A 27,975-nucleotide genomic window follows, 5' to 3' on the forward strand; every position below is an offset into this window, starting at 1 on the left:
GGGAAGGACAGCAGGACTGGATGGAGTGATGAAATGGTTCAAGGGAATACGGATCACTGGAAGGTGCAAGAATACCGATCACTGTCTGGGGTGAAATCTCAGGTCTCGTACCCTCACAGCGCACTTGGCCTTGCTCTCCTCATCTGCAGAACACAGTCCACTTCCCAGTGTTGTTATGGGGCCAGATGAGATCACAGACATAGAGGGTCTGCACAGGGAGATGCTCGGTTCATGAGAGCCCCTCTTTTTCACCTCCTAAAGTCTTCCTCTCCTTGCACTTATAAGCAAAACTCCTCCCCTTCTAACACACTCAGACCATCAGATGTGGTGAGACACAGCTACCCCCACCTGGACATGGGCCCAGGGGGAGTGGAAGCAAAGAAGCCAAGTATGGAGCAGAGGACAGAGGAGGCTGAGGGTGGGACTCAGCTCGGAGCTGAGATGCTGCTCCAATTTTGGGGTGGAGTGCGAAAGGGGGATGCATCCAGAAGATTTGGAGGTCACAGCAGAACCACATGGACGAGACTGTGGTTCACTTGACAAGTAATTATTGAGCATTTACTGTGTACCAGGCTCTGTTCTAGGTGCTGAGGACACAGCTATGAACAAGAGACAGAGATTCTTGCCCTCATAGAAGTTATATTCTAGTGGCATAGAAACAAGACAGAAAATAAACAAGCAAGACCCATAGAATGGCAGATAGTAATCATCGTTTTGGAGATAAACAAAGAGGGGGTGGGGGGGACAGCGATAGGGGAATCTGGAACATCAGGAGTGATAGGAGGGTGGGTCCACATTTACATGTGGTCTGGAAAGCACTAACCTGAAGGAGCAGGGAGGGGGCCACACTGCTCATAGGGAAAGGATGTTCTAGGCAAAGGAGCTAGCACAAAAAGGCTCTGCATCTGGGGTCTGTCTGCCCAGAGCACAGTGAGCCGGGGGGGAGAGCAGGAGCCGTTCAGAGAGTGCTGGGGCCTTGAAGGGCTGTGTAGGCCTCTGCAAGAATGCTTACTCCCTTGGACTGCAAGGGGATCAAACCAATCAATCCTAAAGGAAATCAACCCTGAATATTCATTGGAAGGACTGACGCTGAAGCACCAGTACTTTGGCCACCTGATGCGAAGAGCCGACTCATTGGAAACGACTCTGATGCTGGGAAAGATTGAAGGCAGGAAGAGAAGGGGACGACAGAGGATAAGATGGTTGGATGGCATCACTGAGTCAATGGACATGAGTTTGAGCAAACTCCAGGAGAGAGTGAAAGACAGGGAAGCCTGGCATGCTGCAGTCCATGGCATCACAAAGAGTCAGACACGACTGAGCAACTGAACAACAGATTCTGAAGACACCGGCAGTTTCGAGCAAAGGGTGACAATATGATGTATATGTCTCAATAGGAACATTCTGAAATTAACTGAAGGAAGGTAGACGTGAGGGGACCACCAATGAGCCAGTGCTTAGGAAAGGGCCCTGTCCTCATGATGCCTACATCTTGGTGGCTAGATACATCCAGAGGGCAGTCCCCTGACCCCTGAGCAGGGAACATCCCCACACAGTGAATCAGGATAGAGGCTAGGTGTGGGGAATGGGTGCCCAGTGCCAAGGGGCAAAGGAATGAAGCCACACCAAGGCAAGTCCACAGAGGAGAGGTTCTCGGAGAAGGCAGATTGGCCTAGGCCAAGGGCAGGAGAAAAGACCCAGCCAGTCAGGCCCAACCTAGCACCATGGGATGACAGGTGTTTGTAAAACAGAGAGGAAGCCTTCCAAGTTTATCTCTGTGCTCCCTGCAGCGGATGCCAGAGGACCGAGTCCTGGGACACAGGGGTGAACTTGGGCAAGCTGTGGTTCTGGGAAAGGCAGATCCCATAGCCAGATGCCAGGTCTTCTCAGGACAGAAGGTGCTAGCCTTGGGCTTTTAAAGACTGTAAGGCAGAATGTGTTCCCATTCTGGCCACATGGCACACACTCTGCCAGCTGGGCGGTGAGCTGCCTGCAGTGAGCACGCACTGGGGACAGGAACAGCATCAGCTGAGGTCCCCTCAGCCCACCCAGCAGCGCTACGTGGGGGTAGCATCAGCGGTGCCTCTTCACATCTGCCGAGCCCTCCAGCCCCACCTTCCAGCGGGACTCTTGGAAAAATCCCAGCAAACAAGCAGAGCAGCTGCCACGATACACATTTCACAGATGGAGAATCAAGGCCAGAGTGGTTAGGTGACAGCTCAAAATCACACAGCCAGGGGTGGAAGGATCGGTACTTGAATGCTGGTCTTGTGATTCCTGTTGGAGGCCTTTTCTCCTGCAGAGCACAGCTGTTCGACATACTGAAGGCCCCTCTGTGAGCTCAAACCAAAGACAGGCAAGATGGTAAAGCCGGGACAGAACCTCCCCACCACTGCCCAGGCCAGTCTGGGCAGTGGACGGGAAGGCCAGGTCAGCTCTAAAGGCTCCCCTTCACCCGCTCGAGCTCCCTCCTCTGTGCAAGGGGCATGATGAGAACCAAGCCACATTCTTCAAGCTCAAGATCAGAGACCAGGAGGCCCTTTTCTTTCCTTCATCCTTTTAATAAATCTTTGCTGTCCACCTACTATGTGCCAAGTCAGGTACTGGCTGTTGGGGATACAGATGAAGTACTGAATGGGCCTCTGAACTCAAACCGTGCACCTTCCAGGAGGGAGAGATACAAGAGCACAGGCCCTGGTGTAACAGGGCGACAGTCTCACAAGCTGTGTTCTAAACGTGGGACCGCCAAGCCCAACTGCAAAATCCAGTCGTGCAATCCCGGCAGCCACTATGCACACAGCCCGGCCGACTCCCAGCGGCTGCCCAATTCCTGGGCCAGCCCCGGCTCCCAGAGCCCTACAGGTCAGTGCCAGAGTCCCAGGCCCCTTTCCCCAGACCTGGCGCCTGTCCCCAGGCTACCAGGAGGGCACGAAGTGGGGGCTGGAGGGGCCTGCCCACCTCTCTCCGGCTCACGAGGCCAACAAGAGCTGAAGAAGCTGCTGTTGCCGGCCTCCAGAATGGATGGCTGCAGCTCTTGACACTGCAGGAAAGAGATAAATGACTGGTCATTTCCCCCGATGCACTTGAAGGCATCCATTCTCTCGGCCGTACCACGCTCAGGCAACCCCCCGCACAGGGACAGATAAGCACTGACAGATGGGGTGGGGAGCCCAGCGTCCTTCCCCCTGCGGAAGGACACAGCCGGACCCCTCTGCAGACCGGGAGAAGGTCACGCTGTCCGTTGGCTCACACCTGGCTGGGGGCTCTACGGGTCCTTCCCCTGCGTGCCCCCATCTCGCCCACCGCCCTCCCACCCTCCACCGGCTCATCCCTGTGAGGAGGAGAGGGGGAGGTGGGGGTGGGGTGGGGGGCCAGAGGGAGCCAGCTGACAGGCTCATCAATCTCAGGCTACATGCTTGGCACATCGGCGTTCCGTAAGTTGTTCCCGGGCTGGGAGGGTGCCGGAGGAGTCGGAGGGACTGTCTCGAGGAGAAGAGAAATCGAGCCGAACATCAGAGAGCAAATGGTGGAAGAAGCCCGGAGACTATTAAAATGTGGGCCATGTACAAAAGCAGTAGGGAACTAATTAAGATGCAGGATTTTCAAAAGCTGGGGAAGTTGGCCACGGCCCGCTCCCATCTGTAGAGTTCTGGCAGTTCAGTGCGGCAGGGACAGCACCCTAGGCGGGCGAAGCAGGCTGCTCCATCACTGCCCCCGCAGGCAGGACTCAGGCCTGGACTGTCCCCTTAGGAGGCACCCCCACGAGGGTCCCTGAGACTTGCTTGGTGGCCGGCTGTGGCACACACTGCTTTGGGCCGTACCTTCAACTACCATCCCCCAAGGGTCTCTGCCGGACCATTCATGTTCCCTCAATAACATGTGGGGGAGGTGGTGATTATCCTGGTCAATCATGCCCAGTCATTGAACAGCAGCCAAAAAAAAAAAAAAAAAACCCCAAGAGAAAGAACCAGAACCCTATTCCTGGCTGCCTTCCTTCCCATCACCCTTGGAATCTGCAAGAGATATGCTGGTCCCCAAGGGTCCTGGAGCAGAAGGAGACTGGCAAGGCCTCGGGTACATTCCAGGAGCCCTACTGAGACCCCAGGGTGGATATGCCTGTTGAGTCCCAGAGCAACATGGCGCCAGTTCCAACAGGTTCCCCACAGGTTCCTTTCCTTGGCTTCACCACAGGTGCCCCTTGGGAAATTCACTGCCTAATTCCTTGCCACAGTGTCCCAACCTCTAAAACAAAGCCTGTCCTAGACCACGAGGACCTAAAGGTCTGGAACGAGAAGATGCTAAACTGATCTAAGCAAACTATCTGAGCATTTAACCCAGAAGGACACAAGTTTGCTCCCAGCCCTTTTTCCTTATTCAAAAATAAAGTGAAGTTAAAGGCTCTTTCTCAATCAGCTGGCTTTTGCCCAACATCTGCCCCACTCTTCAGGGCCTTCTGATGGATATTTACTATCCACCTTTCTCTCTTGCCAGCTCAGCTTCCCCTTTGCAAGGACAGAGCTCCATTCCTGGGGGCAATGGTCCAGGGGAGGCCCCTCCCCGGCACCAGGCCCCTGCCTGTCTTCACATTGCCTGAGCTGCGATGGCTGCGCCATTAAACACCTTGCATTTGCCCCTGCAGCCAAACGCAAGATGCAGAGAACACTGAACTCCATTGTCAGTCAGCGGAGAGAAATAATGCTGTGTGTGTTGTACTTCAGACGCCCAGGCAAGTAGGAGGTTGCAAGATGTTTATTCAAGACTGATTGGAGGGATGATGCTAGGCGTGAGAAACACATAGGTCCAGGGACGCTGAGAATGCTTTCAAATTCCAAAGAGTTCGCCCCAGCTCTCAGCCTCATTCCACCCCCACACAGACACATTTTTATTTTCAGCAAGTAGTAAAGAAACATGGGCAGGATGGCATATTCACAGTGAGGGAGATGGGAAGAGGACAGCAGGCCTGGGGAGTACTCCATCAGCGTATAATTTAGCCCAAGAACAAATGACTTCACAACAGCCACCATCGGCTCCCAACTCCCCACTCCCCACCCTGCGATGTCACGGATGAGCTTTGGGCTGTGTGGGGCTGAACCAGAAGTGGATGGTTCTGCAACCCTGGCTGAGATCTGCTCCGAAGTCCCTCAAATTTCCTGGGTGGATCCCCCGCCCCTTATCCTGACCTGGTTTCCTGACAAAACTCTTAGCTCTGAAGACCTGGGGTCAAGGACAACTCTAAGCCACATTCCACCTTGGCCTTTTTTTTTAGCTGAAAGCTGCCCACCGCTGGCTGGACTCAGGCAGGATCACAAAGGAAGACAGGAGGGACAATCCGGGTGCTGGCATGATAAATTGCTTGTGGCAGCTCCTTACCAGTCATGGAAAGGTCTGAGATGGAAGGAAACTCATGCTTTGAGACAATTCCGCTCCAGGCCAATGCCCCATCTCTCACAAATCAGGGGAACTCTTTGTCTCTCTCTCCCCAGAGGACTCGACAGGCTGATGGTGGAGCCCAAGGGAGGCTCCAAGAATCACAGACATAACTGCATCCCTAGAGCCTGTCGAGCGGAACTCAGGAGAACCCACACCAGGAGGCTGGGAGGGAAGACAGAGGAAAGGATGGGCAGCCATGGGGACTGGGTGGCGGAAGGGTGCCAAGGGTGGTTGGGTCACTCATTCCTTTTTTTCCAACATAAACTCCATCTTCCAGTTTCCACAAATTTAAAGAGATTCAGCCCAGGATGGACAAATTGATTATCAGTTTTCACCAAGGTTTGCCCAAAGAGGACTATACATAATGTTGGGCAATTTGCTTTTTTCTTTCCACTAAACTATATAGCTTGGATGTCTTTCCATTTTTTTCTCCTACTCATTCTCTTAAAGGACAAAATACTATTCTATTTTACGAATGTATTCTATGGTTAACTAGTCCCCTGCCAAAAGACCTACTAGTTGCTTCTATTCTCTGTTTGCCGCTGCTGTTACAAACAATGCCACAATGGACAACCTTACCCACTGGGAGTCCATATTTATTTATAAGATAAAATTCTCTAGCCACAGAATTTGTAGGTCAAAGGGCAGGTGATTTTTAAATACTGACAGGCACTGCGCATGAACCTTCAGACAGGTTAGACCCAGCTCCACTTCTGCGTGTAAAAGAGAGCAGATCCCTAGCTCCTCATCTGTTCCCTTCAACTGCCCCCCATTCCCAGGGAGGTCTGCCTCCATTCACCCAGTTGACTGCCTCCACCTACTAGAAATTTGCAGCAAATTCCCCCAGGAACTCTGGGTTCAGTGGTTCTACCCCGAGTCACACTCGAAAGTACAGACCAAAAAAAAAAAAACAAACCCAGCTCTCTTTGAGACCAAATCAAATGGAATAAAAATAAGAAAGAGTCATTTTGAAATATTGTCCAAGTCGATTCTGTGCTTTGGGAGGACATCCCCCCCCCCACTCCCCGCCGCCATAAAAGGGGAGAGGTCCTCTCAGCTGAGGACTGTGTATTTTATAAATGACGATGGCAGAGCCTCTCAGAGGTGGCATGTGTTACCTACGCAGGGACACCTGCCAAGGGTACAGAAGAGAGCTGAGATCCAGAATGTGCCTCGTAACCCACCAGAAGGGGCATCATTTATAAATGTCTGCCCAGCCAGGGGATCTTTTTCTACTTTTACACAAAGGTGCCATATGGGTGAGCTGAGGCTCTGGGTGAAGGACCTTTTCTGAAATGTTGGCTTGTGTGAAAAATTCAAAGGCAAACGTGTGAAGCCTCCAGGAAGAGGGTGGTACATTTTTTTTTTTGGTCATGCTGCTTCATGTTCTCTGGATAGGCCCTGACGCTTTGAGGTTCAAGCCTGAGGCTCCTTATCTCTGACTCTCAGATGCTCCCCTGGCATCTTTACTCAAACCTATAGCCGCAGGCTGGTGAGGTGGTACACATCCTGAGAGCCAGGCCTGCCCCGGTGGTACACAATCAGAACCGGATACAGAAATGACTGACATTTGGCCCAAGGTCTTGGGGGTTTTATTTTTGTTTTTAGCAGGCTTAAGAGTAGGTCTGATTACCCAGAGAGGGAACAAATTCACCTGAGATGGATCTCTTGTCATTTGCAAAGTTGTTGATTCCAGCCCTGGATTGTTGAGTTTCTCAACACTTAGGTGCAGGTATGGGGGAGCCATTCTGCCTTGGGCGGGCCTGACTTGCCTGGGGTCTTCTGCCACCTGAGGATATGATTACACCTCTGAGGGCTCATCCTCAACCAGGCTGGTGCTCATCCTTGCAGAGAGGGTCCTCCCCCGGGACCCTGGCCATCTCTGAGCAGCCACCTTGGCGTCTACTCCAAGCGTGAGGACTGAGCCCCAGGAAACCTCTCGAAGATCACAGATACAGACATGGTACTGCCGGGCACGTGGCAACAGGCCACCGCCCTAGGGGCCTTCCTTTTCCTTTCCCTAGACCCAAGGATGGGGCAAGTCCAAAGTCAGTCGTGACCCCAGCTGCTCTACGTTCAGCTTCCTGGAGACCCACGTGCCTGAGTACATGTCTGTAGCCAGAAGGACCAGACACTGCTAACGTAGCTTCTTGCCTCAGTCCCACCAACAATGAGACTCTAAGTCCTCAGATATATGAGCAGCATAGTAGATGCTCCTTGGCTTTGCCAGAAACCTGACTTCCCTGACTTATAAAATGGGCTTATAACACTTTTACCTCTCCCTTCCCTCTCTCCCTCCAGGGCTATGGTTAAAGACCAAAGGAAGTGGCAAATGATAAATGAAAACATTTTGTGTGTGTGGGTGCTAGTCGCCCAGTTGTGTCTGACTCTTTGCAACCCAGTGAACTTTAACCCACCAGGCTTCTCTGTCCATGGAATCCTCCAGGCAAGGATACTGGAGTGGGTTGCCATTTCCTTCTCCAGGGGATCTTCCCAACCCAGGGGTCAAACCCGGGCCTCCTGTATCGGCAGGCAGATTCTTTACCATCTGAGTCACCAGTGTATTGTTCAGACACTGGCTACAACGATGATTCGACCAGAGCGCTCCATCCGCAGGTGGCTCTGATGGGTGGAGTGAATGTAAACCCAGTCAGCTAATCAGTCCTTCCAGGGATTTCTCCAATACAGATATTGAAGGAGACTGCCTTTCTGCCAGCTGTGTTGAGTGCTGAGTCTGGGCTGCTAAGTGGCCACCTTGCATTCCCCATGAGGAGAAGACAGTGTTAGAGGTGGAAAGAGACACACAGAGCCCCCACTACAACATCTGAGCCCCTGGATGAAGCTGTGCCTGAAGCCCAAATCCACTCTGGGATTCACTGTTATGTCAACCACTTCCCATTTTTTGCTTAGGCAGATTCAACTTGAATGTCTGGTATTTATGACTGAAGGAATTTCAACTATCTCTTGGATGCATTTTAATAATTAATATATTAGTTTTCTAATCATAAAATAAAGTTTTTAAAGGAAAAATCTTGATAACTTTTAAGTTAGTACACCTATCAGCAACATGAGGAAGCAGAAGAAGCACTGAACAGAGAAATCAAGCAACCTGGATTCTCTGCTGCTTCCCATGAGAATTGCTGTGTAAGTTTGAGCAAATCTCCCAACTTGTCTGAAAGTGAAAGTCACTCATTCATGCCAGCTTTTTGCAGCCCCATAGACTATACAGTCCGTGGAATTCTCCAGGCCAGAATACTGGAGTAGGTAGCCTTTCGCTTCTCCAGGGGAGCTCCCCAACCCAGGGATTGAACTCAGGTCTCCCGTATTGCAGGTGGATTCTTTACCAGCTGAGCCACAAGGGAAGCCCAAGAATACTGGAGTGTCTGGATAAAATCCTTAAATAAAATCCTTAATAAAATAAAGAATTGGAGTTAATGATGTCTGACATGTTTACAGTGCTAAACATTTTTGATTCTATAAAAGATAATCCAATTAGTCTGATATAAAGTATTCTTAATAAAGGTTTTTTAAATAAACATTAAGAATAAAGACTTTAAAAAAGAATAAAGACAATTTCAAATTGATGTCAAGCATTTATAATAAAATCCTTTAACAAATTACATATGAGATGCCCTTATATAGTCCATGGGATTGCAAAGAGTCAAGATAGGACTGAGCAACTAATACTTTCACTTTCACTATATACATGTAAAATATTCATTGCATCACTGCTTAAATTGGAAAAATATCCCTGGTGGCTCAGACAGTGAAGAATCCACCTGCAGTGTGGAAGAACTGGGTTTGATCTCTGGGTTGGGAAGATCCCCTGGAGGAAGGCATGGCAACTCACTCCAGTATTCTTGCCTGGAGAATCCCCAAGGACAGAGGACCCTGGCAAGCTATAGTCCACAGGGTCACAAAGAGTTGGACATGACTGAATGACTAAGCACCTGAGAAATGAAAATTGGGAACAGTTTGGGTAGACTCCAGGAGTTGGTGATGGACAGGGAGGTCTGGCATGCTGCCATGGGGTCACAAAGAGTCGGATACGACTGAGCAACTGAACTGAACTGAACTGGTTAAATAAGTTGTAGTGCATTCATACAATGGAATATCGTGTAACTGTGGAAAAGAAATGAAGAAATTCTTTACATATTGACATGGCCAGTGCCTGAGGCACATTTTTAAGGGAAAGGGCAAAATGCAAGGTGGTTGTGCTGCATGAAAAGAGGAAGGGAAAGTCATACAGATGTAATTCCTGTGTGTGCATAACTTGTGTCTTGAAGAATCCCCGAAGACTGGTACCATTGATGCCTCTTTGGAGCCTGGGTCTTATTTTTCACTATAAAATATATCCTTTTATATCTTTGGGATGTGACTGCATTACCTACTCAGTTTTTTTAAATTTTTAATTGAAAGGGTAAGAAATGGCAAATACTATTACATATTGCTTGTTTGATCCTCATGAGGAAGCTGCAAGGCTGGCTAGGAATCCCAAGTACCACTGTGCTATTTACAGAGGCAGAAATACACCCAGAGGGTTCACATACTCCAACACAGAGACACCAGCGACAGACACCCGAATAGTCCCCTCACTCAAGTCTACACAGCCGACGGGCATGGGCTCACCCTCTCACTATAGCACCTACTGCAAAGCTCTGCTTAGGGCGGAATTAAAATGGGTCCAGGTAAGGCTCAAGTCAGGGATTACCTCTTCACTCATCAGACCACTTCCAGATCTGGAACAAGAGAGGAGGGAGCCAACACCTCCAAAATAAATTGTTCATATTGATAATTGTTTAATAAAGGCATGTAGATGGTATGGAGTCATGCCATCCTGACTTGTGGTCCAACCACCTGTACATCTTCAAACCTCAACATGTGTTCTAAGGACGCAGTCCTTGGGATTGGATAAAATGCAAATTCTAACTCAGCAGGTCTGGGGTGAGGACCAAAGGCTCCCAAGTGATGCCTATCCTGATAGTCAAGACCATACTTGGCGTGTAATTCTAGAACCATACCAGCTGACATGGTCACCACTAGCCACGTGTGGCAGTCGAGCTCTGAATGCAGCTAGCTTACAATGAAATGTGTTAAAAGTTTAAGATACACACTGGAATTAAAAAACTATACCAAAAAAGAAAAATATCTCATTCATAATTTTTATCCTGATAATATGCTGAAATAATATTATTAAGTTAAACAGAATCTATTGTTTAAAATTACTGTCACCAGGTTTCTTTTTCTTTTTTTTTAATGTGGCTACTAGAAAATGTAAAAAGATACATGTGGCTCATAATCCTGCTCCAGGAGACTTGGTTCTCCTATAACCTGCATCTCAGGGAGTTTGGGACCACCTCAGTCATCACCCTGGAGTGTCTGCAAGGGTCTGTAAATGAGGCAAGGCCATTTGAGAACTTGGGTGGAGTACCTACCCCTAACAAATAAAACTTTTTCACAAGTGAAATCTGGGTTAGAGTGAGCAGCTGAAGCATGCTTATCAATGGAACTGTAAGAAAGCATCCAAATAACTGGTTTAGCAGAGATTTTTCAGGAAAAAAACGCAGCCTTGGGAGCCAGTGTGGAAAGGCAGGCGTGAGGTAACATTGCCAGACAACCACCCCTGCCAGGTCTGTGCTGTTTGGGGACAGTGGAAGGGGGCAAGTCAGCTCTGCCTTTATTCCACTTAACAGCATTCCTGAGTCACATCCCAGCTCCAGCAGCCCCCAAAGCAGAGGTTCCCTTAAAGCCAAGGACCCAGGGCCATCACTTGGCCTTGCTGCAGCCCACAAGGTCTGAAGACAGCCATCTGTTCAGAAGTGTAATAATAGACCAGTAAAGAAACTAACCAACTCTTTCTGCAGGGCCACAAAGCCATCAGTGTCACCTAGAAGCAAATCCTGAACTCAAACTCTTTTATTTCTATGTCCCAGATGGGTTCCATTTTTAGTGACTGGCCCTTCTTGTGTAAGATGCTCCATTAGTTCATTCCCAGTGAGGTGGGAGAAGGTGCATAGGGCACTGTTCTCCTCAGATCACAGTCTGGGACTAGGTTTCTCTACTTGAAACCCCAGGAAGGTATCACCCAGCCCCAGATAGCTGCAACTCCTTCAGCTCTGCTGGAAAGTCTTTCATCCTGGGCCTGTTCCCGCCCTGCACCTGCTTGCTGTCCTCTCCTGGGGTAGCAAGAGAAAGACAAAAGGAAGGGGAAGGCCTGAGACCCACCCCCCAGAGGGCGAGAAGTTTGGGGGTGTTGGGTGGGGGGCAGGTGAATGTGTTTATTTCATGAAAGCGCCGTGTGGGCACATGCACTCTCTCGGAAAACTCCGCAGAGCAACTTCGTCCTTGGCCAGCCCAGCACTCCCTGCCTCTCCTGTCTCGGCCCAGCCAAGTTTCACCGGGCACTCACCAGGTTTTATTTCTAGCAGCCGCAGTTTCGGATCCTCAGGCGGGTGCAATCGTCTCTTCTTACGCCAGCAGCGGGCAGGGTATGTGTACAGCTGGCCCGGGGCAAGGCCTGTGGACAGAGAAGACATAAAGGTTAAAGGCTCCAGGCTGGATGGGGCCTTGGAAACCACCCTGTCTGACCTTCTCAATCACAGTAAGAATGAGGCCCAGAGAAGTGAAGGGGCGTGTGAAGGTCACACACCTGGTAAATGGTGGAGCCCAGGCAAAATCTAGGCCCCCTGAGCCCAGGACCCTGGGGCTCTGACTGCTCTCCATTGCTGTCTCAGTAGGCACATCCCAAAAGTGAGCCATCATTGTTACCAAAATCAGTTCTGCTCTCTTAGCCTAGGGAGAAGATCAGGAAGACCTCAAACCACAGGAGGGACTTTTCCAGATTTATCCCCATCACGGGGTTTCCAAGGCCGTGTATGTCCAGCTACTTTCCATCAACTGCCCCTCTGCCCAGGCCAAGCAGGTGCCCTTCAAGGTGGGCGGCAGGTGTCATTCTGTCTACCTGCGGACAGCCTGGATGGGAAATATCTCAAGGAAACAGAGTCAGGCTGCCAGATCTCCTACCCGCTGGCTTCTTCCACCCACTGACAGCTGCTGGCAGCTTGCTGAAGCCGAAGGGAGTCCCTGGCAAACTCCTTCAGAATATAAGCCTTTCCTGGGAGCAGGCTCCACGCCTGCACAGCCGGCATATCTGTACATCCCTGTCTGAAGTGAAGTGAAAGTCGCTCAGTCGTGTCCAACTCTTTGCGACCCCCTGGACTATACGGTCCATGGAATTCTCCAGGCCAGAATACTGGAGCATTTCCCTTCTCCAGGGGATCTTCCCAATCCCCTGGGATCGAACCCAGGTCTCCCACATTGCAGGAGGATTACTTACCAGCCAAGCCACAAGGGAAACCCACATCCCTGCCTGGGCTTTACCAAAAAGAAACAGGCTGGAGATCACACGGTCTCCCAACAAGAACCTCCACTTGGATTGGCCTTTGACACGAAAGCACCACACCTGTGTCGTGTGTCAGGCCAAGCACCCCTTGAGGAGCTGTCCTGCTCATCAGCCAACACTCTTGTGGCTCACGTGGCACACAGTGTGGCATCCAGAGGCCTTGGAAGAACACGGACTTCCCACACTAGACCCTGGTCTGTTCCCAGAGAAGAGGGCAGGGGATGGAGGCTAAGGGCAGAGGAACAGGGCTGAAAACTGGTTAGGTGATCTGCAGATTCAAAAGCCTGCCCAATGTACCCCCAAATAAACCAGCAAGTCAACTGACCCACCCCCACCATTAGAGAGAAAAGCCTGACATCAGAATCCCTAGAACTGGAACCGTGGATGACACAGAGAAGAATCAAATGAAACACTTGCCGAGTGAGTGAGAGAAAGAATATGTTCCAGTTCACGGAAGTCACAACTCTGTCTTCTGTAGATGAACATGGCACGTGACAACTGTTAGAGACAGGCAGCCCCCCTCCCCAACAAAAGGGGCCCTTCCTAGACCTCGGACCATGGGTGCAAAACATCAGGACCCTTTTCCCGTCTTCTGTCTTACATTTTGGGGCTTTTAAAGTTAAGAGAGGGCCTTCCCTGGAAGTCCAGTGGTTAGATTTCACTTTCCAATGGCAGGGCTTGCAGGTTCAATCCCTGGTCAGGGAGCTAAGGTTTCACATGCCTCAAAGTCAAAAAACCAAAACATGAAACAAAAATAATATGGTAACAAAGTCAATGAAGATTTTTAAAATGGTCCACATCAAAAAGTCTTTTAAAAATTAAAAATAATAAAAGCTGAGAGAAAAAATGTCTTCGTTTTTGCATTTTTTAGAGAAAAACCTACAAAAGTTTCACTGTTATACCTCCATGCATTCATTTTTCATTTGTGTTGTCATCTCTACCCATACACTGGTTTGGGTCCAGAGCTGAGGTGACTACTCCAGCATTAAAGGAGACAAAATTTTGTTTTGTTTGAAAAGTGAATGAATTTATGATTCCTATAAATGGGTACATTGAGTTGGAGTCCCTTCCAGATGTTTTGGCCACTGCTGGGGCCGGTGTTCCCCAGGATCCCAGAGAAGGCCAAGTATAAGGGCTGGCCTGCTGCTCCATATCCCAGAACTTGTCCTTAAAATGCCCCCTCATCTTGGATGAGCAATTCTTAATCCAGGCTGAAGCCAAAAATCACCTGGAGAACTTACTAACACCAATGCCCCAAACCATGCCAGAGCTACCCCGTCCACATGGAGGTTTGGGGGGAACTGAACACCTCTTTGTTTTAACACACTTTACAGACTGTCATACTATCTGACAAAGAAACTCTGGATGTCTAAGCACCAAAGAGTTACTACTTGGATATTCCCTCTGATGTACCAAGACCAGTCTAATCATTTTTCCAGTAGGTTCCCAAGGTTTCCTGTAGTTTTCCCAAGCCATTGTCATTAATTGCTTGCTTACTAGACTGTCATCCCCACTGGTTTAATAAGATGCAAGGTGGCAGGAGTCATGTCCATCTCAAGTATCCCCAAAGCTTAGCACAGTGCCTGGCATCCTCAACCAGAATGGCTGAGTTTCAGAAACACAGGAAGTGGATGACCCTTGGCTCCTGCTGTTTCTGACTCCAGGAGACTCCTCCACCCACCTCCAAACCATCCAAGAGGGACCTGTTGCACTGAACACAAAACCCACCCCACCCACCCCAAGAAGGGAGTCTCTGTGCTGTAGGCTCCTTCTTGCCCCACAGGCTGCTTTCATGGTATTTCCACTCTGACCAAAAACAGGTCCATGAAAAGGAACTGGTCCTGACCAGCACTTTCACAAAGGTCTAAGTGACCGGAGGTTGAAATCATTAGCCCTTGTCCAAGTCATCCACCCTCCTTGAGGCTGCCATCACCACACTGCCTGGTCAGCTGCCTCGGGCCACTCAGCTACAGGTCCATTCTCCCGAGGGAGTCCATTTTAGGAAGTACTTTGAATGCCCAGAAGAAGGGGCTGTCTTTATTTCCTTCTGTAACTTTCTCTGGTGGATGGAGGAGCCCCACGGTGCAGAGGATAAGCAGGTGTCCTCATACCCCCGTTCGAGTCGCCTTGGGAATTTCACCATACCTCTCTGAGCCTGTCTCCTTGCCTTAGGATAAAGGTGATAATAATACCTACCTTACAAGGACTGTTGGGGGATTAGCTTATATTCAAGAAGAAGCTCTTTATAGCCATGAAGTCTCATACAGACATCAGTTCTTAATTATCAGGAGTTAGCTAACTTAAACAAGCCTGGACTCTGCCCATGTGGCCCCCATCTGGCATGACATGACTGCTCTTTGCTCCTCTAGCCACAAGGGGGGCAATGGGCTCCCCTTTGATGCCTGCTTCAACTCCTATCAACAAGCAAATGCCCCCAAGAGCTCTCTCAGGGCTCCTGCACCCTTCCTTGCCCTCCTCCCTGGGCTGACAAGTACCAGGGTGCCTTTATAGGGCAACACATTCAGCCCTGGAGTTCCACTTACACAGGGATGAGCAGAGCCCCATGAGAATTATGTTGTTTATCTCATTAGAACAGGAGGCACATAACTCAAAGCCCATGTGTCTGTGTGGTAGGATGGAGGAGGGGGTGGGGAAAAGGGAAGCACAGCTGCAGCTGGGGAAATTAACCTGAAGGAGGAAGTCTGGGGATGAGGGAAATGAGATGGATATAGAGGAGAGGAAGGCAGGAGACAAGAGGAGGTGACCAGCCTTCCCAGTAACCAAGACCACAGGAATCCCTCCACTCACACACCCCACTGAGCAAACTGTTTTGCTATTACTTTGAGCTGCAACTCCAGGTACACTTATATACAAGTGTGAGCATGGCAGACACACACACACACATACACACACAGCCACTCAGGAACTCACCCACTGGCTGCGGGAAGAACTGGCTCCATAGGAAGATTCAGCAGGATGAGCTGGGTGCCTGCACATGTAAATTGCTTGTCACATGCATGGCCCACGTTCAGCAGGTGGATCCTGAGTGTTATGAGCCTCTCTGACAGACACAGCATGAGCCATTAAGAATTCAGAAGATGAAATGGGATGGGAACAGATTTGAAAAGAAGAATCAGAATATCTTCCTCTTCCCCAGAACAGAGCTGAGCTGTGGCAGTTCAAGCCCACCCAGAGAAGGGCTCTGCCCACAGCAGCTCAGAGAGTGGCCCTAGGTTCCCTACTCATTGCTTCACAGGACACACTGCCCCACTGTCGGTCACTGTCGATGTGACAGTTTCACCTCGTCCTTATTTGAAATCAAAATCTACCTTCCTGTTGTTTACCTATGCCAGTTTGTCGACCCTTGATCCCAAGAGTGGACAGGTGTCATCTGCATCCCGAACGCCCATCCCACCCACCTGCTTGGGTTTGGAGGAGAGCCAGCTGGGAGAACGAAGAACCAGAGGGCAATAAGAGTAGAGGAAAGAGGCGGTGACTGCACCTGCCTGAGAGCCTGGGACTCTCCACCAAGACAGGGCATCAGAACTGCAGAAGTCGGTATTGAAAAGGGGTCCAGCCCAATCCTTCCAAGCAGAATAGGAGAGATTCACCAAGGCAGCTGTAGTTTGAAAACCTCCCACATAAGGAACTTGGCACTAGATCAGATCTTACTCATGTTTATTTCCCCAGGGCCCACAGATGATAGGTGCACTGTTTGTGGCTGAAGATGACAATTTGGACCAAGTCTGCAGAGCTGGAAGGATGAGTAATAAGCCCCAGGTAGGGCTTGAGGGGCAGGGAAGATGTATTTCCCAAGCACTTACAGCTGCGTCACTTCTTGGTGCTCTGTCCTCCTCTCTCCTCTTGGCTTATTTAAGAGCTGCCCGGATCGCATGGACTATCTCTTCAGTAAAGCATTCCTGAACTATCCCAGACCACAGTGCCTTTTCTTTTCCCTGAAAGTCTGGAGTCCTGGGTACCTGGCAGCTCAGCCAGCAGCCAGCATGGCTCTCCATCTGGCTCGCCAAACATCCCCTTCCAGCCTCCCCTCCTATTCTTGGGAGCTCCTCTCTAACATTCAAGTGCAGTGTCCCATGTGACAGGACTGCACAGGCAAGGTAGACCTCAAATCCAGAATGCTGCCTGCTTCTTCTGGCCCAGAGATCTCCCCGAAGTCCCTCACTGGTCTCATCACACTCAAAACCTGACACAGCGGAACTTGCCTTGTGCTCCCGTGGTTACAGCTTTGCCTTCCAGTGCAGGGGCGCAGGCTCACTCCCTGGCTGGGGAGCAAAATCCCACACCCATGCCTGTGGCCAAAAAGCCAAAACATAAAACAGAAGCAAAATTGTAACAAAATCAAAAAAGTCTTTAAAAATGGTCCAGGTCAAAAAAAAAAAAAAACCTGCCACAGGACAATAGCTAACATTCACTGAGCTCTTCATCTGTTCCAGGCTAGCATCTCACGGTCACTGCTATCTCACTGTGACAACAGCCATTCCATCGCCGGTCCATATGCAGCAGGCTTGAAACACAGAGCCAAAACGCTCAGGAAAGGAACTCTGGCCCTCCTACCCACCCTCATCAAGCCACTTCTTGTGGAATTTATTTCTTCTTTCCTATCACATCACCAACTAAAATTGCTCATGGGGAAATGCATCTTGGTAATACAAAAAACATTATAGTAGAGTATATAAAATGTGTGGAGAATCAGATACTGACTAGGACATTCTTTCTAAATTTGTCAGAAATTTTTACAGTATCAACATTATAACATGGAACGGGAGCTTAGAAGTTATTGAATCTGATTCTTACCAGACACAAGAATTGCCTCTACACTATCCCTGACTTGAGTCTCCACTCTGGCCTCTGTTTCAATAATTCTAGTCCTTACCCTTCCACGAAGCAGTCTCCTATGCTGCTGAAATATTTTATTGTTAGAAATATGTCTACCAATCTCATCCACCACTGGTGAGAATGCAAAAGGGCTCAACCCTCTGTCTGAGTTTCTGGTGTCTCAGACAGTAAACAATCCACCTGCAATGCAGGAGACCCACATTTACTCCCTGAGTGGGGAAGATCCCCTGGAGAAAGAAATAGTTACCCACTCCAGTATTCTTGCCTGGAGACTTCCATGGATAGAATATCCTGGAAGGCTACAGCCCATGGAGTCGCAAACAGTAGGACATGACTGAGCAACTAACACTATGAAAGAGAATTTGGCATATCTAACAAAACTGCATACATGTTGCCCTTTGACCCAGCAATTCCACTCCCAGGAATCTCTATCACAGATTCACACACAAAAATACAAAAACATGCATTCATCGTGGTATATTCAATACTAGAAAAAAGGTGAAAGCAATCCAATGTCCATTATAGGGACCTGGTTGAATAAATAATGGTACAGCCTCATAATGGACTATAATGAAGTTATGGAAAGAAGTGGGGGGAGGAGATAGTGGGGGCAGGGGAGTATACACTGCAATGGAATATATCATTAAGTGAAAAATGTAAGGTAGAGAATAGTGTGCATATTATATTATCATTTCTTTAACAAATGGGGATATACACACACAGATGCATACATACTGTGTTTTTACATGGCTTTTTTTTTTTATGGAAAGATAAACCAAAAACTATTTTTTAAAGTTGCTTACAGATAGAACAAAAATAATAATAATAATAGTAACAAGAAGAAAAGAAAGTTGTCTTTTCTTAGAAAAGGAAAAGAAAATAGAAAGAGGAAAGGAACAGGATAAAAGAACAGAGATAGAAGAGGGCTAAACTCTCTCTCTGAATATACCATGCTTTGTAGATTTGACTTTAAAACCAGTAAATATTTGATATTATTACAAAGGAAAATTAAAATATAAAAGCAAACTAAGATCATGGGATCTAGTCACATCACTTCATGGCAAATAGGGGAAATATGGAAACAGTGGCAGATTTTATTTTCTTGGGCTCCAAAATCACTGAAGACAGTGACTACAGTGATGAAATTAAAAGACTCTTGCTTCCTGGAAGAAAACTATGACAAACAGACAGTATATTAAAAAGCAGAGACATCATTTGGCTGACAAAGGTTCATATAGTCAAAGCTATGATTTTTCCAGTAGTCACATATGGATGTAAGAATTGGATCATAAAAGGGCTGAGCACCAAAGAATTGATGCTTCTTACTATGGTGTTGGAGAAGACTCTTGAGAGTTCCTTGGACTGCAAGGAGATCAAACCAGTCAATCCTAAAGCAAATCAACCCTGAATATTCATTAGAAGGACTGATGCTGAAGCTGAAGCTCCAATCCTTTGGCCATCTGATGTGAAGCGCCTCCTCACTGGAAAAGACCCTGATGCTGGGAAAGATTGAGGGCAGGAGGAGAAGTGGGTGACAGAGGATGAAATGGTTGGATGGCATCAATGTACATGAATTTGAGCAAACTTTGGGAGATAGTGAAGGACAGGGAGGGAAGCCTGGTGTGCTGCAGTCCATGGGGTCACAAAGAGCAGGACACACCTTAGTGATTGAACAAGAAAAGCAAACATCTGCCTCTGGCTAAGATGCATATCAAGGGCCAGGTTTACCTTCCCACCTGAAGCCAAGATAGAAAAAAAATGAAACAAGAGTTTTCAAGATACTGGACATCAAGCGATGAAGGACAGTGATCCTTTAGATACTGAAAATGAGCAAGGTGAGCCCTGTGATTGCCCTAGCTTACTCGCTTGAGAGTCTCCAGAGTGCAGCACATCGAGGAGGAACATGGGTAGAACTCAGCTGACTTCTTGAGTTGAAGAGAAAGAGCTGAGAGTCTGGGAAGACCAAGGTGACTAGAATTCAAGGAAAAGAATAGTCAACAGGGATTTCCCTGGTGGTCCAATGGTTAAGAACTTGCCTTCCAATGCAGAGCATGTGAATTCAATCCCTGGTTGGGGAACTAAGATTCCACATGCCAAAGAGCAACTAAGTCTGTGTGCCACAGCAAAAGAAAGCCCACGTGCCACAATGCAGAGTCCATGTGTTGCGACAAAGACCTCGTGCAGCCAAAATTTAAATAAATAAATAAACACTTTAAAAATAATTAAAAAAAAAGAACAGCAAACACAAGAAAGCTGCTCAGAGAAAGAACTGTGGAGATACACAAAGGGTCTCCTTCAAGTATTCAGCTCAGTATTGATCACAGCATGCTTGTGAGGAACCTACTAAATGCCAAGAGAAGAACCACCTGAAAGAACATAGGTGTGCTTGGTGTGCACTAGGGGCTGGGAACAGTCTGTTCCCACCAGCACACTGGAAACGCCTCATGATTCATGGAGCACTGGGCAGGGTACAGAGAATGGTCTTGCCTTGCTAATGGGGAATCAGCCCTAGATTAAGCACTGTTCAAGTTCAAAGTAAGACAAGAAAAGATCAAACTGTTTCCAAGTAACTTGACAGTGACTCAAAACAAAGTTCCAGAATATCTATAGGAATGAAAAATATATACAGTACCCAACAAGGTAAAATTCACAATGTTGGGCATCCAATTCAAAATTACAAGGCATGTAAAGAAGCTACAAAATGGCCTACGATGAGAGGGGAAAAAAAACAATTAAAACCAACCCAGAACTGACACTGATGTTAGAATTAGCAGAAAGACACTAAAACAGTTATTATTTATATTCCACATGTTTAAAAGCTTAAACAGTCTGTTTTAAAAGACTCAAATTTAACTTATAAAAATGAAAACTACAATGTGTGAGATTAAAAACATACCAGATGGAATTAAGGTCAGATTAGATATTAGAGAAGAAAAGATTAGAACACTTAAAAACATAGCAATTAAAAACTATCTAAAATAAAAATCCATGAGAAAATGAGAATTAAAAAAAAAAAAAAAGCAGAACAGCATAGTGAGACAACTTCAAACAACCTACTATGTGTCTAATTAGCATCCCTAAAGAGAAGAGAGGGAAGAAAAAATATTTGTAGAAATAGGGCTGGATATTTTCAGTCTGATGAAAACTATAAACCTGCTGCTCCAACAGCACTAAGTATAAGAAGCATGAAAAAAAAAACTGTAGCAATGTATATCACAGTCAAAATTGCTCAAAAACAGTGATAAAGAGAAAACATTAAAAGTAGCCAGAGAAAAGAGCTATCTTACAAATAAAGGAACAAAGATAAGGATGATTTCTCATCAGAAACTCTGCAAACAAGAAAATAGTAGTTCAATCATTGTAATACTGAAAGGGAAAAAAGAAACGTGTCAATTTAGAGACTATACCCAGCAAAAATAACTTTTAAAAAACTAAAGCAAGCTAAAGATATTTTCAGATACACAAAAGTTGAAAGAATTAATCATCAACAGACCTAGACTACAAGAAATGTTAAAAAACTTTAGGCAGAAGAAAATTGATACTAGATCTAATCAAGGATCTACACAAAGAAATAAAGAACATTAGAAATGGCTTTTAGTATATCAGTAATCATATAAGAAGAACTAAAAAGCCTCTTGATGAAAGTGAGAGAGGAGAGTGAAAAGTTGGCTTAAAGCTCAACATTCAGAAAACGAAGATCATGGCATCTGGTCCCATAACTTCATGGCAAATAGATAAGGAAACAGTGTCAGACTTTATTTTGGGGGACTACAAAATCAATGCAGATGGTGATTGCAGCCATGAAATTAAAAGACGCTTACTCCTTGGAAGGAAAGTTATGACCAACCTAGATAGCATATTCAAAAGCAGAGACATTACTTTGCCAACAAAGGTTCGTCTAGTCAAGGCTATGGTTTTTCCTGTGGTCATGTATGGATGTGGGAGTTGGACTGTGAAGAAAGTTGAGTGCCTTAGAATTGATGCTTTTGAACTGTGGTGTTGGAGAAGACTCTTGAGAATCCCTTGGACTGCAAGGAGATCCAACCAGTCCATTCTGAAGGAGATCAGCCCTGGGTGTTCTTTGGAAGGAATGATGCTAAAGCTGAAACTCCAGTACTTTGGCCACCTCATGCGAAGAGTTGACTCATTGGAAAAGTCTCTGATGCTGGGAGGGACTGGGGGCAAGAGGAGAAGGGGACAATAGAGGATGAGATGGCTGGATGGCATCACCGACTCGATGGACATGAGTTTGAGTGAACTCCAGGAGTTGGTGATGGACAGGGAGGCCTGGCGTGCTGCGATTCATGGGGTCGCAAAGAGTTGGACACGATTGAGCAACTGAACTGAACTGAACTAAATCATAAATGAAGTTTTTCTTATTATTCAAAATTCTTTAAAAGATGTGGACTAAACAAAATAATGACAATGTAATATGAGGTTTACACCATATATAAAAATAAAATGTATGACAGCAATTGCACAAAGGTCAATAGTCAATACTTTTATGTTAAAGTACACTTGTATTAGTTTCCAAATGCTGCTGCTGTAAAGAATCACCACAGAGAGTCTTAAAACAATATGAATTTATTATTTTATAATTCCAGAGGTCAGAATTCCAAAATTAGTCTTACTGAATGAGCTAACATCATGGTGTGAGCAGAACTGCATCCCTCCTGGAGACTCTGAGGGAGAACCTACTTCCTTGCCTTTTCAGACTTCTAGATGGTAGCTCTTTGGATGGTAGCCCCTGCCTCTGTTGCATCGCTTCAACTTCTGCTTCTGCTGTCACATCTCCTACTCTGATTCTGACCATCCTGCCCCCTCTTTTAAAGACCCTTATGATGACATTGGGCCCATTTGAATAATCTAGGATAAGCTCTCTATATCAAGTTCATTAACTTAATCACATTAACACAGTCCTTTTTGCCATGTAAAATAACATGTTCACAGGTTCCAGGGATTAAGCTATGTGCATCTTTGGGGTAGGATAGTATTATTCTGTTTACCACCATACTATTGTAGTCCTTACACTATTCACCAAGCAGTATAATATCACTTAAAGGTAAACTATAATTAGTTAAACGTGCATACTATAAACACCAAGCAAACATTAAAATAACAAAGGAAAGAGTTTTAGTTAATAAGCCAAAAAATGAGAGAAAATGGAGTCAAAAAAATTAATTAATCCCTGAAAGAAAATGAGAAAAAAAAAACAAACAGATGGATAAATAGGAAACAAATAGCAAAATGATATTTTTATAGTTAGGATTTAAACCTAACTATAAAAATAATCACATTAAATTTAAATGGTCTAAATACCCAAATTAACAAAAAAAAAGATCATCAAATTACATTTAAAAAGCAAGACATAGCCAAATACTACCTATTAAAAAATCTACTTTTAACATAAAGTCTCAAATAAGTTAAAAGTAAAAGATGAAAAAAATATACCATTTTTTAATGCTAATCAAAGTAGACCTGGAATGGCTATATTAATATTAGAGAAAGCAAATTTCAGAATAAAGAATATTAACATATTTCAAGGGTCATTACAAAATGACAAAGCAATCAATTTATCAAGAGAACATAATAATCCTAAATGTTTATGTATCTAATAATAGAGCTTCAAAATATACAGAGCAAAAACTAAAAGAATCACCAGACAAAATAGTAAAACTACAATTACAGTCGGAAATTTCAATTTACTCTCTTGATAATTTACAGAACAAATATAAAAATTGGTAAGAATGTAGAAAATTTGAACAGTACTATCAATAACTTGATTTAATTGATATTTATAGGACATTCCAACTAACAACAGGAAAATACACATTATTTTCCAGATTAAAGAGAACATTTATCCAAGACAGGCCATATTCTGGGCCATAAAACAAGTCTCTGTAAATTTAAAAGGATCCAAGTCATACAGAGCATTCTCTGACCATATGGTATTAAAGTAGAAATAAATAAAAGGTATATCTCTGGAAAATCTCCCAACTGTTTGGAAACTAAATAACGTGCTTCTAAATAATTTATGGACAAAAGGAGAAATAAAATGGGAAATTAGAAAACATTTCAATTAAATAAAATGAAAACAATACCAAAATTTATGAAACAAGGCTAAAGAATGAGCTAAACCCTCATTCTTAGGGAGAAATTATATCACAAAAGAAGAAAGACTGCAAATCATTGACTTCAGTTTCTACTTTGAGAAATAAGCAGAAGAGCAAATTAAATCCAAAGTAAAATAGAAGAAAGGAAAACTAAAGATCAGAACAGAAACTATAAAATATAAAACAGAAAAATTTGAGAAAATCACTCACACCAAAAGCTATTTCTTTCAAAAACATCAATAAAATCGATAAACTTCTAATCAGACTGATCAGGTGAAAGAAAAAATTCAAATTTACCAATATAAGCAATAACAGAAGATACACCACAACAGATTCTACACATAATAAAAAGATAATACAACAACAGTATGAACAATCTTATGCAACTCATTTTGCATAACTTAGATGACGTGGACATGTCCCTTTAAGTCACAAACTACCAAGGCTCACTGAAGATAAAATAGCCTGAATAGCCCTATATATCTATTAAAGAAATTAAATTTAGCACTTCTCTAGTGGCACAGTGGGTAAGAATCCACCTGCCAGTGCAGGGGAGACAGGTTCTATCCCTGGTCTGGGAAAATTCCACATGCTGCCAAGCAACTAAGCCCATGTGCTACAAATACTCAGCCCAAGTGCCGCAACGCCAAGGGCCATGCGCTCTGGGGCCTGCAAGCCACAACTACAGAGCCTGCATGCTACAGCTACTAATATCAATTCTACATATAAACTCTTCCAGAAGAATGAAAAGGAGAGAATATTTCCCAACTCATTAAACGAAGCCAACACCATCCAAATACCTAAACCAGACAGAGACACAACAAGGAGAAGAAAAAAAAAAAACAAACTATAGACCAATATCTGTCATAAAGATAGATGCAAAAGTTCTAATTAAACTTTAGCAAAGTGAATCTGACAATATATAAAAAGGATAACATGTCATGACAAAGTAGGGTTTATCCTAGGAATGCAATGTTAGTTTAACATTCAAAAACCAATCAGTATAACTCATCATATTAACAATTAACAAAAGCAAAATCACATGATCATCTCAATAGACTCAGCAAAAACAATTGACCAAACCAATACCAAATACTGATTTAAATAACTGTCAAACTAGAGATAGGAGCATCCTCAATTTGATAAAGAGCAGCTATAAAGAACCTACAGCTGGGACTTTCCTGGCAGTCCAGTGGTTAAGACTCCATGCTTTCAGTGCAAGGGGCCAGGGTTAGATCCATGGTCGGGGAACTAAGATCCTGCATGCCGTGTGGTGCAGCAAAAACAAACAAAACTACAGCTAGCATCATACTTAAAAATGAAAGAATGAATACTCTCACCTTAGGATCAGGAACAACAAAAGGATGTTCACTCTTAACACGTTTACTTAATATTGTCCTGGACATTCCAGTACAATACTTGTTATTTTACATAGATAGTACTTGTCATTTTACATAGACAATATGTCACTTTACATAGACAAGTAAAATAAATAAAACACATCTATATCGAAAAGCTTTGTTCATTCACTAGCATAATCAACTATAGAGAAAATGCTATGCAATCTATAGAAAGCTACTAGAACTAATAAATGAGTATAGCAAAATTGTAGGACACAAGTGAATACACAAAAATAGTTGCATTTCTGTACACTAGCAAAGAAAAATCAGAAAATTTAAATTAAAAAAAATCTATTTATAATATCATCAAAAATATTAAGTATATAGAGATAAAGCTGACAAAAATGTGAAAGACCTGTACACTGAAAACTAAAAGTGATTGATCAGAAAAATGAAAAAGAATAATAATAAATGGGGAGATACATTATATCCATGGGTTGGAAGATTCAACATTAAGAAATGTCAGTTTCCCCCAAGTTGATCTATAGACTCCACACAATCTCAATCAAAATTCCACCATGTTTTTTGTAGAAATTGACAAATTGATTATAAAATTCATATGGAAGCACAAAGAACCTAGAGTAGCCAAAACAACTTCAAAAAAGAAGGACAAATTTGGAGAGGTCTTGAATCTAATATATATAAAGAACTATCTATTTTCATTAATAAGAAAACCAACAAACAACTCAATTTTAAAATGGTCCAAGGGTTTGAACATTTTACCAAAGGATGGTAAAATAAGCACATATAAAGATCTTCAACATCATTAATTAGGGAAATACAAAGTAAAACCACAATGAGATACCACTGTATAAAAATAAGAATAGCTAAAACTTTAAAAAGTTGACCATACCAAGTGTTAGCAAGAATATGAAGGAACTGGAACTCTTGTACATTGTTGGGGTGGATATAAAATGATACAACCACTTTGAAAAACAGCCTGACAGTTTCTTAAAATGTAAAATACAGATCTTCCTTATAGCCAGTACACTCCTAGGTACTTTACCAAGGAGAAATGAAAATATATGTCCATGTGAAGACCTACACACAAATGTTCACAGCAGCTCTATTTATAACAGCCAAAAACTAAAAACAAATCAAAATGTCCACCAACAGATGAATAAACTGTGATGTAGCCATATAATAGAATATTACTCAGCATAAACAACAAATAAATCATTGATACATGCTAGAGCATGGGTGATTTCAAAATAATTACGCTGAGTGAAAGAAGTCAGGACCTTATCCACCAGTCACCAAAAAAAGAAGTACATACTGTATGATTCCAGTATAGAAAGCGTGACTAGGGTTTGGGAGAGGTGACAGGTAGAGGGAGGAGGAAGAAAAGGGGGGATTACAAGTGACACAGGGAAGCTTTGGGGAGTCAGAGATATGTGCATTATATTGATTGTGGTGAGGGTTTCACAGGTATATACATGTCAAAACTTGTCAAATGGCACATGTTAAATATGTGCAGATTGCTGTATGTCAGTTATAATTCAATAAAGCTGTTAACTTTTTTTTTTTTATATATAAAAAGCAACCCAGGGACTTCTGCTTCTGGAAAGACAGAGTAGATATACTCTCCCATATTCCTCCCACTAAGCCCAACTAAAACTCCTAGACATTGTTTATACAACAAAAGTAAGATACTGAAAGGTGAAGAGAATGATCAGCTAGGGACTTTCAGACCCAAGAAACGACAGGGCGGCAAGTTTTGGGTATTTGTTTGTTTTGTTTTATACACACCTGACTGAGTTGTAGAAAAGCTGATTATCCAGAAACACCAACAAATGTAGACCCAAAAAAGCCCCAAGAAAATCCTGCTCTCTCTAGCTGAAGGACCAGGGAAGAGCCAGTCCAGCAGGGCATCCTAATATCCTTGCTGGTTTAGTGTCAGAGGAGGGCAAGTGACACCCCATGGCGTCAGTGGAGGCTGTGTAGGGACCAGTAATAAGGCATGCTTCCTCCTCCCAACTAGGGAGGCACTGGTGAAGGCTTAGTGGGGAGTCTGAACTCTCACCTCCACCCAGCAATAATGAGGTACTCCTCCCGCTCTGGGGTGTCAACAGAGACTGAATGGGGAACATGGACTTCCACATCCATCCGACAAGGGGCACCTCTCTTCCCCTGTCAGCACAGTGTCAGAGGAGGTGTGTGAAAATAGATTTAAATAACATCTGGAGTCTCACAACATTACAGCCAAAATGTCCAGGATTCAATCAAAATCACTCCTATGAAGAACCAAGAAAATCTCAACTCGCGTGAGAAAAGACGACAGACTTCAACACGGAAACACCACCACGTGTTAGAATCGTCTGACAAGATTTTTAAAGTCACCATCATAAGAATGTTTCAAACAAATAATTGTTAATGACTGAGACAAATGAAAAACTACAAAGTCCCACAAAGAAATACAAGATACAAAGAAGAACCAAATGGAAATTTTAGAACTGAAAAACACGATAACGAAAACAAAACAAAACCTCAGTGAAAGGGCTTAAGAGCAGAATGAAGAGAATAGATAAAAGACATAATGAACCAGAAGAGAATAAATAGAGGTGACCCAATAGACTCAGAAAAAAGGAAGGAAGGAGGAGAGGGAGAAGGAGGATGAAGAGAGAAGAAGGGAGCCTGGGGGACTTCTGCGTCTATAACAAAAGATTTAACATTTTGAAATCCCAGAATTTTCTTTCCCAGTGGAATCCCAGAAGAAGAAGGGGAAAAGAGTGAGGCTAAAACTTATAATCAAAGACATAATGGTTGAAATTTT

General features: G+C 44.7%; 1 protein-coding gene across 3 annotated transcripts in view; it reads right to left on the minus strand.

The window, feature by feature from the left end:
- DPF3 (double PHD fingers 3) overlaps nucleotides 1-27,975 on the minus strand; it is a 283,863-nt gene that overhangs the window by 136,090 nt on the left and 119,798 nt on the right. For all 3 annotated transcript variants that reach the window (XR_003512825.1, XM_027552333.1, XM_027552334.1), the window contains exon 3: nucleotides 11,840-11,947. Coding sequence is in view for 2 of the 3 variants with exons in the window: in XM_027552333.1 (XP_027408134.1) it covers nucleotides 11,840-11,947 (108 nt within the window). In the remaining variant the exon portion in view is untranslated. The remainder of the gene's footprint in view (nucleotides 1-11,839; nucleotides 11,948-27,975) is intronic.

The sequence above is a fragment of the Bos indicus x Bos taurus genome, chromosome 10 (assembly GCF_003369695.1).
Source record: "Bos indicus x Bos taurus breed Angus x Brahman F1 hybrid chromosome 10, Bos_hybrid_MaternalHap_v2.0, whole genome shotgun sequence".
Taxonomy (NCBI): Eukaryota; Metazoa; Chordata; class Mammalia; order Artiodactyla; family Bovidae; genus Bos; species Bos indicus x Bos taurus.